At 37.8% G+C, this 13,039-nt stretch overlaps 1 protein-coding gene across 5 annotated transcripts in view; it reads left to right on the top strand.

Moving 5' to 3' along the window:
• The window catches only part of DNAL1 (dynein axonemal light chain 1), a 31,694-nt gene extending 20,508 nt beyond the window's left edge, over positions 1-11,186 (top strand). For all 5 annotated transcript variants that reach the window (XM_080997279.1, XM_080997275.1, XM_080997276.1 and 2 more), the window contains 7 exons: positions 13-51; positions 4,937-5,046; positions 5,965-6,020; positions 7,381-7,436; positions 8,121-8,247; positions 8,853-8,999; positions 11,026-11,186. In XM_080997279.1, coding sequence (XP_080853405.1) covers positions 13-51; positions 4,937-5,046; positions 5,965-6,020; positions 7,381-7,436; positions 8,121-8,247; positions 8,853-8,999; positions 11,026-11,078 — 588 coding nt within the window. In that variant the 3' untranslated portion in view covers positions 11,079-11,186. The remainder of the gene's footprint in view (positions 1-12; positions 52-4,936; positions 5,047-5,964; positions 6,021-7,380; positions 7,437-8,120; positions 8,248-8,852; positions 9,000-11,025) is intronic.
• Positions 11,187-13,039: the final 1,853 nt, after the last annotated feature.

The following is a 13,039-nucleotide window of genomic DNA, read 5'->3' as shown; positions in this document are numbered from 1 at the left end:
TTTTTTTGTTAGGCAAAAGCAACAACTATTAAGGAAGCTCTAGCCAGATGGGTAAGTAGATTTGTTGTGCTTATGTAGTTGTGTGGATTTCCTCTGTTAAGAATAAGTTTTTGTCATTTTTCTTGCAATGATGTAGAAATAGCATTTTGCAAGGAATACATGATTGGAATACCTCTGTAGAAAAAGCTTTATATTTTTAGCTCACTGAAGTTCTTTTTATTTATTTATTTCAGCTGCTATATATACTGCTACTACTAATGCTAGTTAATATTTATATAACTTCAGCAATGTGCAGACACTGATGTGTGCACAAACTTTACATAGTCAGTGCTTGAGAGCTTAGTATCTACATTAGATGGGCAAGATGCAGAAGCAGGATAGAAATCAAGATTTCATAGAATTGTAGGGTTGGAAGGGACCCCAAGGGTCATCTAGTCCATCCTTCTACAGTGCAGAAATCTCAGCTAATGCGTTCATGATAGATATCCAACTTCCGCTTCAGATACTGGTACCTTTTAATTGAATAACTTTTAAAAGAAATCCCTGAAGTAACTGATATTATGGTTTGAAGTCTTGTTTATTCTGTTACATTTTACTCCAAGAAAACCCATTTATCCTAAATAGAACCCAGTAACCCATGTATGTACAAAATAGTTTTTTAAAATGTAATCACGTTGAGATCCCAAGATAAAATTTTGCAGGATGTTCTTAGAAATATGAAATCATAAATACGACTTTAGGAGAATTTATATCATTGATTTTTTTAAAATCACGTTTAACATTTTTAAACTTTGTAGCTTAACTTTAAATTTTAAAGTAAGTTCATAATGTGCCATGTCACATTAAAACCGATGAAGTTCTGAAGAGATTTGTATTTTTAGTTTTGAAATACTGTATCTTAATTCTGGGCTGAACTTTTAAGGTTTCGTGTAGCCAAAATTGTCTATTTTTTGAAATTTCAAGCCCTCAAAGTGAAAAACAGGATGAGATAAAATAAAATCTGAGATCAGGGATCTTCTTTAATACTGTGTTTAGGAAACTGAAAGCAATATAAAATGGTACGGTAATAGTCATTGGATCACATGACATGGAATGACCCAACAGAGGAAAAGCTAAGAGTGATAGGTAGGTTTGGGAAAGGTTTTGCTGAAGGAGGAAATGAAAGCTGTTTGATTAATAGGGGCATGCATATCCAAGGATAAGACACAACATGATAAAAAGCATTGAAGGAGGTCAAAGGCAGGATTGAATGAAAGTGCTTGATAGGCCTAGCCAGCTTTATTATTTATTTTTTTAAAATAATTTTTATTAACAGACCAATCAAATCAAATCAAATCACATAAATTCCAAATTACAAAGCCGAAATTTAAATTTTTTTGTTCCGAAAGGGATCCAATCCTCTTGTTGTTGCTGCTGCTTTAATGTCCACAAATCTGTCCAAATAGTGTTCACCCTTCTATCCAATCCTTTCTTGTTATTTTCCACATCTCTTCTTGTTATTTTCATATATTTTTCCTTTCTCTTTGTGACCTCTGATAGTCTCCACAAGCGGGTTAAAACAAATTGTAATCCTTTGTGGGTTTTTGCTCGTTAATCTTCACAGATCTGTCCCTCTCTTTCTCAGTCCTTTGAGATTCTGCCAGTCCATAGCTTCCTAGAATCATAGAATCATAGAGTTGGAAGAGACCACAAGGGCCATCGAGTCCAACCCCCTGCCAAGCAGGAAACACCATCAGAGCACTCCTGACATATGGTTGTCAAGCCTCTGCTTAAAGACCTCCAAAGAAGGAGACTCCACCACACTCCTTGGCAGCAAATTCCACTGTTGAACAGCTCTTACTGTCAGGAAGTTCTTCCTAATGTTTAGGTGGAATCTTCTTTCTTGTAGTTTGGATCCATTGCACCGTGTCCGCTTCTCTGGAGCAGCAGAAAACAACCTTTCTCCCTCCTCTATGTGACATCCTTTTATATATTTGAACATGGCTATCATATCACCCCTTAACCTCCTCTTCTCCAGGCTAAACATGCCCAGCTCCCTTAGCCGTTCCTCATAAGGCATCGTTTCCAGGCCTTTGGCCATTTTGGTTGCCCTCCTCTGGACACGTTCCAGTTTGTCAGTGTCCTTCTTGAACTGTGGTGCCCAGAACTGGACACAGTACTCCAGGTGAGGTCTGACCAGAGCAGAATACAGTGGCACTATTACTTCCCTTGATCTAGATGCTATACTCCTATTGATGCAGCCCAGAATTGCATTGGCTTTTTTAGCTGCCGCGTCACACTTTTGGCTCATGTCAAGTTTGTGGTCAACCAAGACTCCTAGATCCTTTTCACATGTACTGCTCTCAAGCCAGGTGTCCCCCATCTTGTATTTGTGCCTCTCATTTTTTTTGCCCAAGTGCAATACTTTACATTTCTCCCTGTTAAAATTCATCTTGTTTGTTTTGGCCCAGTTCTCTAATCTGTCAAGGTAGTTTTGAAGTGTGATCCTGTCCTCTGGGATGTTAGCCACCCCTCCCAGTTTGGTGTCATCTGCAAATTTGATCAGGATGCCCTTGAGTCCATCATCCAAGTCGTTGATAAAGATGTTGAAAAAGACAGAACTCTGTGGCACCCCACTAGTCACTCTTCCTCCTCCCGATCATCATCATAAATCTTTTGACAGAACCTGCCAAGATGGCGACTCCCTTTTTATTACTGCGTCATTCCAAGAGCCCTTGTTCTTTTCTCAATCTCCATAAAACCAAACTTTTGGTTCGTAATTCATTTCCACACAGTTTTTAATCATCCTGCTTAGGTCAGTTATGCGACGGTTCTTTCTTGGGGAGGGGTTATTGGTTAATCACATAGAAGAAAAGAAAAAAGTCCCCCCCCCCATCCAGTCCCGCTCTGACATACCAAACCTTTGATGTATCTTTGATGTATCTTCTTCAGATATATTCCTGTTAAATCCAACCCGTCGCTCTACTTTCACAGAGGTCACTTTAATTAGCAGTCTTCACTCCCGTTCTTCACTTGAAATATGTGCATTTGCTTCTCTCTCTCATTGTTTATTTCGAGTTGCTGCAACTAGTGCGCGATCAGAGACAGCGTCCGGAAGAGCCAGGACCCACACAAGGGCTTTGTGCCTAGTGCCCTCACCCCCTTCTTTCGAATCCGGGGGTGATTTATGGCCACAGCAGGCAAAGCAGTGTTCCCCATATCATTGAGGAACAAGGGAGGCTGCATACTCCCATATCAGACTCTTAATTACCTCGTGTGAGCCGGAGAGATGTTATTGTCGGCCATCTTCCAATGCGCCCCTAGCGGCCCCCCCTAGCCAGCTTTATTTTTAAAGGATGGTCTCAGCCTACCTAGTTATTATTGGGATCTCAGTATTAAACTCTTAACTTTTGATAAGTTAGTAGAGCATAGTAGAAATGTTTATAAAATTAACCCTCAATTTATTTTTAAGTATTATTTTAATCAAAAGGTTACATTATTACACAGTGTTACTACAGCATGCTCCAGAACACCTAAGGTTTATTGTCATACTGTATAGTTGTTTGATTTGTCCCTTTGCTGAAAATTATAGTCTGCAGGGAGCTACATGAGCTGGTGAAGAATAGTGGGGGAGAAGAGAAGGGAGACAAGGGAATGAGATGAGACTTAGTCAAGGGCAGAGAGGTAGAAAGCTTTAAAAGCAGGGATTACAAGCTTGTGGTTGGTGCAGGGTGTAAAGGCTGATGTAATTAGGGAAGATATGTTTGCTTCAGTCCCCTACTTAGGTATTTGATGGATCTTCTGCCAGCTGTCCTGCCTTTCTCATACAATTAGCCTTTCAGTCTAATTACCAGGAAGTCATTCCCTTTTTCAAGTAAACAAACAGGACATGTGCAACTACACTTCATAAAGAAAATGTTCTAAATTTGTAGATTTAAATTAATTTTATCAATTATTTCTCTTACTTATTTTCCCTTTTAAATTAACTACTACAATTTTTTTCACATTTTGAAAGTATTTGCTTGTTAGTACAATTTAGCATTTATTCAGTACAGACAGAATAGTAACAATCAGTATTACAACTAGATTTGGAAGATGCTTGATATACACTCATTCACCATTATGCAGGATGCCAGTTAACAATGTAAAGATCTAGTTTTTCCTGATATTAAATGGCTGGTGAGTAGAAAGGGCTGTCAGGAAATGGAGTAGTTTGTTTGTTGTCTTCAAATTACTGTTGTAACGGAACATGACACAAATCAGACATGGGGCACTGGGTTGTATGTACCACTGAACTACCATGAGTATGATCATGTTCTTACATTAAGTGAAGTGCATATTTAAATGTCTGAGTTGAAGATAAAATGATTAGAATAATGTCTTCTCTGAATGGATAGGCAAAAAAATAGACTAGGTGGAATATAGAAGCTCCGGTATCATTTTGAGAAGAAATGATTACAGTTTTATATTAAGAAAATGTTGCCCCTTCTGTTAAAACTTTTTGTGATACTCCTTTGTAAATTCACAATTTAGTCAGAGGAGTTCATACAATCACTGAATACAAGGCCAGGAAGCTTTTCATTCCTATCCGAATGTAATTTGCTCATGACAATCTGGTTCTGTTGGGGTTCAACCAAGGCCCTGATTGCTCTTGAGTGCACTACCTTAAACAGTAATGAATTAGTAGTGGCAATACACACAGCCATATTTTGCATCAGTGATGTCCCCAACTCAGTGCAATCAATTTGTCATCGATTGTGTAAAGAAGCAGCATTCCAGACTGAGAAAAAAGCATTTTACCACATATTCAAGGTTGCATGAACAATTCTCAGTCAACATTAACTATAGCTTTAGTGCAAGTTATTATGCAGCTGAATAGCCACAATAGACTAAATTGAACATTCATAATTATATACTGAATAGGATGTCTTCCTCTATCTGTTTCTCTTTTAATTAGGAAGAAAAAAATGGTCAGAAGCCGTCGGAGGCCAAAGAAGTGAAACTTTATGCCCAGATTCCCCCTATAGAGAAAATGGATGCATCTCTTTCCACTCTAGTTAGCTGCGAGTACGTTCTGTATATTGGTGGGAGCCACTTTAAGTTATTTCTGCCTTCTTTGCGTCTGCTTTTTTGTTTTAATTTAGTGTTCATTTTTTTAAAGCAATTTTCATATTTCTTGACTTGTTAATTGTTATGTTTGGATGTCACACAAAACTATGACACCCTCTCTTCCCAGGTGCTTCCTCCTATGTGGCTGGGAAGAGGAGTTTGGAAATTTTACTTTTGCTTTTGGTTAACCACAGCTTGTGTCATTCTAACTACTGTGTTTGTCTAAACATTATGGCATCTAAACTTTGATTAACATTAACAATTGTTAGTTTTTAAACAACTCAGCTTCAGAAATCAGGAATTGATGTTGGCTTGTTTTAAATTAACCATAATTCTTTTTTTAACCCATATTATTTTAACAAATAGTAACAAAGACACAATATAAATATTGTTATGCAGCACAAAATATTATGCAGCATTTAACATCTGTAGCAACTCTCCCACATTCTTCTCTAACAGGATACAGTACTGACAATATTTGATAGTCACTTTAGTTGCATGACACTAGAAACTGGTTAACCAGAAGTTGAAACCAAATTTGAATACCGGGAGGACCATGAGTTCTCCATCTGTAATATAGACAGTAAAAAAAGCACATATAAAAACATAGGCCAAGATTCCACATCAGCGGAAGCCCTAATCAAGGACTTCTGCTTGCACAATGGTCAATGTTCCTCTTCTCTTCCCCCAATGCCCCAGAAATAGGCTTTGTGGGATTCAGGAGAACACCTTGAACAGAGAATGAGGGTGGGGGTGTTCTTCCTTCTGGGAAGCCAAAATGTAGTATTCTGAGCAATTGTTATTTGTAAAAGAACCACTACTTTGGTAATTTTAGTGTTCTTCATGTACAATTTCTGGATTTGTCCCCCATTTTAGAAAGCTGTCCTTATCTACAAACTGCATTGAAAAAATTGCCAACTTGAATGGGTTAAGTAAGTAATATGTGTTTTTTGAAGCTGCTTCATTATATGTACCTTCACTTATTTCATACTTTGAGTCTGTTCAGATCCTTCTCCTGCTGCAAATTTTTATGAGCACTGGAATTGGGAGCAGGAGTCAGCTTTGAGTTCGCCACCCACCTTCCTAGAAGGTTACATCTGTATCAGGATATCCTCTGTATAGTATATATTGTAGGATCAGGGAGATCATATTTTTTTTCAAAATAGCATTTGAACAGACACTAAGTTTACATTTACTGACTGATTTTAAATAATTGATACCATCTTTAAAAAAGAGGAATTTGGCATTAATTTTTCTCATTGACTACAGCAGAAAACAGATAATTTGAAAATCAATATTTCACTTGAAAATTAATATAAGCAGTAGAGTGTTAGGAAGCACTGAATAATTATGTTTGACTGCCGATTTGATGATGAAAATCTGCATGCCATGATTTGGGTTGTGAGTGACTTCTAAGCCCCCTTAACACGCATGCATGTGTATGCATATACACACCAGAGAAGGGAACCACTTCCTTGGTATAGGTCCCACTGAGGAATGTGTGTGGATATCTCAAACACATGGGCAGGTATATTCTAGGTTCATGTTATACTTGTAAGCTGCTGCTTTTTTAGTTCTATGAGCAAAATTCATCAACGCTGTTGCATCCATTTGTATCTGATCAGCAACCGCAGATTAAGACAGTAATATTGCCAGGAGCATTGAGGAAGGGAGACACTATTAAGCGGTTGTTTCCAATATATTCAGACACCTCATTCATTATGCTTTTTGCTGGGAAAGATGTCCGGCTATTATGGTTGCTTTGGAAAACATCTCACATAGTGATTCTAAACGCATGGGTGAGATGCTGGATGCCTATAAGCTCCATCCATATGAATAACTGATTATTGTTTTCTTATGTTACTGTGCAGAAGTAGGGGAGGGGTGCAGTGAAACTCAGCTCCCTGAATGACCAGACTGTATAGATGACTGACTCTCCATATGGTTAGAGCAGGATTAAGGAACTTGTGTCACTGCAAATTCTGTTCCAATCCAGTACCCATTAGCCCCATCTATCATGGGCAGTGGTTAGGGATGATGAGAGTTATAATCCAAAATACCTTTGGATGGCCACAGATTCCTCAGTCCTGGGTTAGAGCATCCATGCAGGATAGTTTTAAACTGTGTCCATTCAGTGAGTGGCTATCTGTTTCCATTCTTTGACTACACACTTTCCCCTTTGACACAGCTGGATCAATGAAAGATAGCTCCTTGGCATTGGCTTGTATGAAGTTTCCACATTACTTAAATAAATAGCACTGTAGAAAAATACCTGCTTTGTTTCCGTTGCAGAAAACTTACGGATATTGTCACTGGGAAGAAACAACGTAAAGAATCTGAATGGACTGGTAAGTAACCCTCTTAAGACGACTGCTGCTTATACTAATGCAGAGTAGTTCGCCATATGTTACTGTGCAAGGATATGATGCTAACACTGTTCAAAAATATAGTAGATGCAGGAACATCATCAATACTTGTAGCAACTGTGCAAATTCCCCACCAATAATGAAAACTCCCCTAGTAACTGTGTAGATAAAGCAGGCACAGCCTTCTGCCAACACTCCACCCATTCCATTTCCCAGATCATGACCAGTTTTCATTGATGAGGAATGACAACAGTTGAATGATCTAGCCCAGTGGTTACATATTGCAGTAGGAATCTGTGGATGTATATTCAATTTATCCTCTTGATGGATGTTGCGTGTTCTCTGCAAGACTTACTTTTATACTTAATGAGCTGACTAAGAAACTAGTCATCTAATGTGCAGGTATCTGCAAACAGTTCTGTGTCTTCTTTCATGTCCAGATGTCTGGAATACAATTCTCCTCTGTCTTGATGTCAAGGCTGAAGGTCTTGGTTTCTCTCTGAATTACGATGTTGTCCTCTCGTTGGCTTGTCTCAACTTTCAGCCTGCTAGTGGGGAAGTAGGGACTCCAGAGGAAAACTTTTATTTCTTTGATGTGCTCATACATACATACATGATAATAGGAGAATGCAGAGCATTCTTTTCTGAAGCAATATCATCTTTCAGGAGGCAGTTGGGGATACTTTAGAGGAGCTGTGGATCTCATACAACCTGATTGAGAAATTGAAAGGGCTCCATGTGATGAAGAAGCTGAAGATTCTCTACATGTCAAATAATCTGGTAAAAGACTGGGGTAAGCCAGAGTTGTTTCTCAATAAATATATTGGTAATTTATAATGAGTTCATAGCAGGTAACTTAGGTTGGTAAATGAGTTGATTCCTAAAGTTGTAAGTATGTGTGTCTATGTGTAGTTATTTTCAACAATGTATATAGCCTGCCTTTCAGCAATTCTATTCCCAAGGTAGTTAACAAATCATATTAAATTATATTAGGGGGTGGGGAATGAAATCATGCATTGATGAAAACAGCAGAACAGTAAAGGCATAAAATCACAATAAAATAAGTTCAAATTCAGCTAAGATTTTAAAAGACGTGTTGGGGAACAAACTTTGCCTGGTGCTGAAAAGACATACAACTGGGTGGCAGGTGAATTTCCACCAAGGCAGGTGATCACAATGGAAAGGCCCTTTCTCTGGTAGCCACCCATCTGACCTATGAAGGACTGGGCACCTGAAGAAGAGCTTTCAAGGATGGCCTTAGCATGCAGGCAGGTTTATGTGGGACCTGGCAGTTTGGGTCCCACATCTGCAGTCTTCTGGTCTTGAGAGGAGTCTTCATACAACTCTGAGGTTTCTGTGTTCTTCATAATACAACTTTGTTTCCTTCTGTGGTTGCAGCAGAGTTTCAGAGGCTGGCAGAGTTGCCATTACTGGAGGATCTGGTGTTTGTAGGTAATCCACTGGAAGAGAAATATTCCGCTGATTCGCAGAGTGCCTGGGTTGAGGAAGCAACAAAACGAGTGCCCAAACTCAAGAAACTTGATGGTGAGAGCTGGGTAGGAGCAGGGTGGCATTTAGCAGATGAAAAAAGCAAAGTAGAAGAAGAATCTTTAGTTGCATCAGCCACTAGCCATAGGAATAAAATAAAATAAAATAAAATAAAATAAAGTGAACTGAAGATAGGTTTGCAAATAGGGTGCCATTGTGTCAAAATGACTAGGTAGAAAATAATCATACCATGGACAAAATTTCCTTATCGTGGCCAAATTATTCTGTCGCTCGATATCATTATTATTTGCTTTACTGAAGCTCAGTGTTAAAAACATGACAATCTTGCGATACTAAGGGTAGTAGACCGGTGGGGTTTAAATTTAGCCAAAGCCAATAATTAAATGTCCTACACCAAGTCTGTAATTCAACAGAGGGGAGATTAGCATCCAAGCACAGTGAAGCATTTGGAACACAGAATGGAACCGAAAAAGAATTGCCTTAGGAGCTTAGATTGAACAGCTTCTGTAGATCCAAGGTGTTCACCTGTCCAAATCTGAGCCCCATATAATAACTGTGCTAAAGGTTTACCTGTAAACACTTCAAGTGCTGATGGTATGTGATTGCCACCTTTTGTATGGAAAAAGCGTGTCAGAATTTTGGCACTTTGAGAAGCTTTTTCCTTTGTATATTTCTAATGTGCTCCCCATGACCCTGTTGACTGAAAAATAAGGCCAAGGTATTTAAATACTTTTAACTTGTTCAATCAACTGATTACCCATACACCATCTACGGGCCTATAGTTTCTTGAAAACACCATGACTTTAGTTTTCTTGTAATTCACAGCCAGATGTTCTCTTTGGCAGTATCCTGAGAATGTTCTCATCAATCTTTTTAGGTCCACTTTTATTTGAGATAGAAGTATCGTATCATCTGCGTATAATAATATAGAGATGGCTTTTTTGGCCAGTTTAGGGGCATGATACTCTGGGGATGTTAACCTCTGGACAATATCATTTATATAGAAATTAAACAGTGCGGGAGCTAGGATACAACCCTGCTTAACTCCCTTTGTGGCTGGTATGCATCCTGTGAACTACCCATTTGTAGGGCAACGCAATTTCAGCACAGTGTTTTTATATAGACATTTAATCAAGAACAATAATCTTTTATCTATACTTGAAGAGTTCATCTTACTCGAGAGATTGAATCAAATGCAGCTTTTAAATCAATGAAAGCTGCATATAGCACACCACTTGGTTTCTTAACATACTTATCTATAAAATGGGCTAGGACAAAGCAATGGTCTATAGCGGATCTGCCTTGTCTAAATCGTGCTTGCTCTTCAGCAAGAATAGCTTCATCAGTTAAACAAGCAAAGTATTAACTCATCATTTCCCCATTAAATATATTTTGGTAAAGATTTGAATTCTTTCCTGTTCAGAATTTCTGTATATTGGGTGGTTAATGTAATGGTATCTTAATTTTTTAAGAAAACAGACCCATATATATTTTTTCTGTCAGTTAGTGCTTTAAAATATCTATTTTGCTACGTAGCCCAAATTATCCAGTATTCCCTAGAGATTGGCAGTTAATACATCACCTTGAAAAATTATATTGTTCACATATTTCCATTTTCCAATCAGATACAAATATTGGGTTCAGGCAACAAATTGTAGGTGGACTATGGTGTATTGCTCAGACAATAGAAAATCCCTTGGAAAAGGCTTTTCTGGGCTTCTGGAACAATTTGTAGTCAGCCCAGGGAAAGGAGGCAGTTATTAAGCATGCTAGAATCACTGTGTTTTTCTTCCATTAGATGGTGATGGTGGAATTGAAGCTTTCTCATTGGAAACTCTTTCTCACTTGTATTCTTTCACTTCAGTCCTTTAATATCTGTGCTCCTAGAGTACTATGATATTCCACAGGTGCATTGATCAGTCCATTTTCCTAGGTGCTTAATTGCTGGCATGTTATTAAGTCAGGCTTGGGCAGCAGTTTTAGTTAGTTTTCCTGTTTGTACTGTTTTTCTCTCAAGTTTTAGTTAAAAACATGTTTAACGGTTCTCCACTCTCGTTTTTAGGTATTCCAGTTATTAAGCAAGAAGAAGGGGAAGAAGGGGAAAACCCAGCGTGACTTTTTTCTTGTTCCCTATTAAATTATTGCTGTAGCTCCAGCTCTATACAGTATGTGAAACTTTTGTATAAATATGTCTTTGAAGAAAATCTTGGGCAACATTTTAAACTGGCTTATCTCTGTGTTCTCCTTTCTCACCCAAAGACTTATTTACCAAAACTGGGGATGCCAATTATGTGAAGCATTTGTCTTTTTTCAATTTATTTTTACTATGAGCGTTTACTGTTTGTTTAATTTAAATGTAATTCTTGCAAGTACGTTTTTTTTTGGGGGGGGGTGGACCACAATTCAGTCTTCCTAGTAATGGGCACATTTGTTTAATGTGTTTGTTCAGCAGAGTTTTTAATCATTTTAAAATTGGGGGTGGGGGGAGAAGCAGCATTTTTTATTAGACTATTTATACCATTTATTAGACTATTTATACCATCTGCTTTTTTAAAAAGCAAGCACCTGAAACTCTACATGTTTGTCACAGTGTCTCATCTTTTTCTTCCTATTTGCTATGCTAATTATAGTCATATGGACACTGGTGACAATGTTGGTTTTGCCTCTTACAAAATGAAACTGATGGTGTAGATAAAAAAACAAAATTTGTTGCTGCTAGGAGCCCAGTACTTAACATATTGAGCTGTGTTGGTACCTTAATTGTCAATGTTTCTGGAAGCCACTTACTGTTTTTATGTACCGTATTAGTTGGAAGAGTGAAGGCAATATATGTGGTTGTAGATGAACCACTAATTTCCTGACCATCACTTTGATTTGATTCATGGGCTGAATTTTGCATCCTTTGTTTAAAGACTTGGGCTGCTGGTGTGTTACTGAATGGCAGAATCATTCATCAGTCTGGAATTTTAGTAATGTAAGGAGGGGCAGCAGCTGTTTAAAGAGGCCCAAATCTTGCAGCTTATTTGAAAATAAGCTTCAGTTTCAGGGTTCAATCAATGGTGAATGACAGCTGAAGAAATTGTAGGAGGAAAGAAGGGAAAGGGAATGAGGCTGTATGTAGTCTATGTGCTCAAATGCGCTCTATTTTTACATGAAACAAGAAAGCCCTGAACTCCTTTCTTCCCTCACCAATAGATATTTTGCTTATACCATTGGACTTCTAAAGTCAGTCCTAAAAGATTTAAAGGAGAGCAACTGGGTGTTTCAGTTTGTTGTAGGCAGTACAGTAGTTAACCTGAATGCAGAGATTAACCTGTAATAGCATGTTGCAGTCTGTTCTTCCCTTGCTCCAGTTCTTCTTACTAAATGATTTTGACTCTGACAATCAATTTCATTGTTAACATGTGATATAGGAGCATAAAATGTGGTCCATATTACATCATCATTTCCCACATACTCTAATCCCCAGCCCAATAATATCTATAATTTAGCCTTTGGATATGTAAAATAAAAAATAATCTAGTCTAGTCTTAACCATTAACCAATCTAATCTAGTCTTAACCAGTAACCAAACTAGATGAACAAAGAAGGGAGAAAGGATTTAAAAAATAATAATTTAATAAACTAAATATATATGCTAAGCTGTCATATCAGTATACAATAAATAACACTGATAAACCTGATAAGATGTATGATGCATGTATATAAGAAAATATATCAAATGCCCGAATGTGGTTCAACCTCAAAGGGTGTTCTTTGAAATCAACCAATGATTTCAAGCAAAGCCGTACATGCAGGTTATTTTAAAAAGAAATAAACAAGTAAAAGGTCTGGTAATATTTGTAGTCCATAAATCACCATCTGATGTTAAGGAGAAGCCACATTTATACATTCATAAGTGCAGGTCCATTCAGTCTGTGTATAGAAAAGAGATACGGTCCCATGTTAGATTTGTATGATTGGTAAATTCCAGACATTACTATGGGCTGCAAATTTGCCCCAGAACTAACTTGTTTGTTGGATTAGCTAGAACAGTTATATATTTTAACAGCCACTTTAGCCTTTGGATCATAACA

The sequence above is a fragment of the Podarcis pityusensis genome, assembly GCF_964106645.2.
Source record: "Podarcis pityusensis genome assembly, chromosome: 1".
Lineage (NCBI taxonomy): Eukaryota > Metazoa > Chordata > Lepidosauria > Squamata > Lacertidae > Podarcis > Podarcis pityusensis.
Note: the sequence above shows the minus strand (reverse complement) of the source record. Positions and strands in the feature narration are given on the sequence as shown.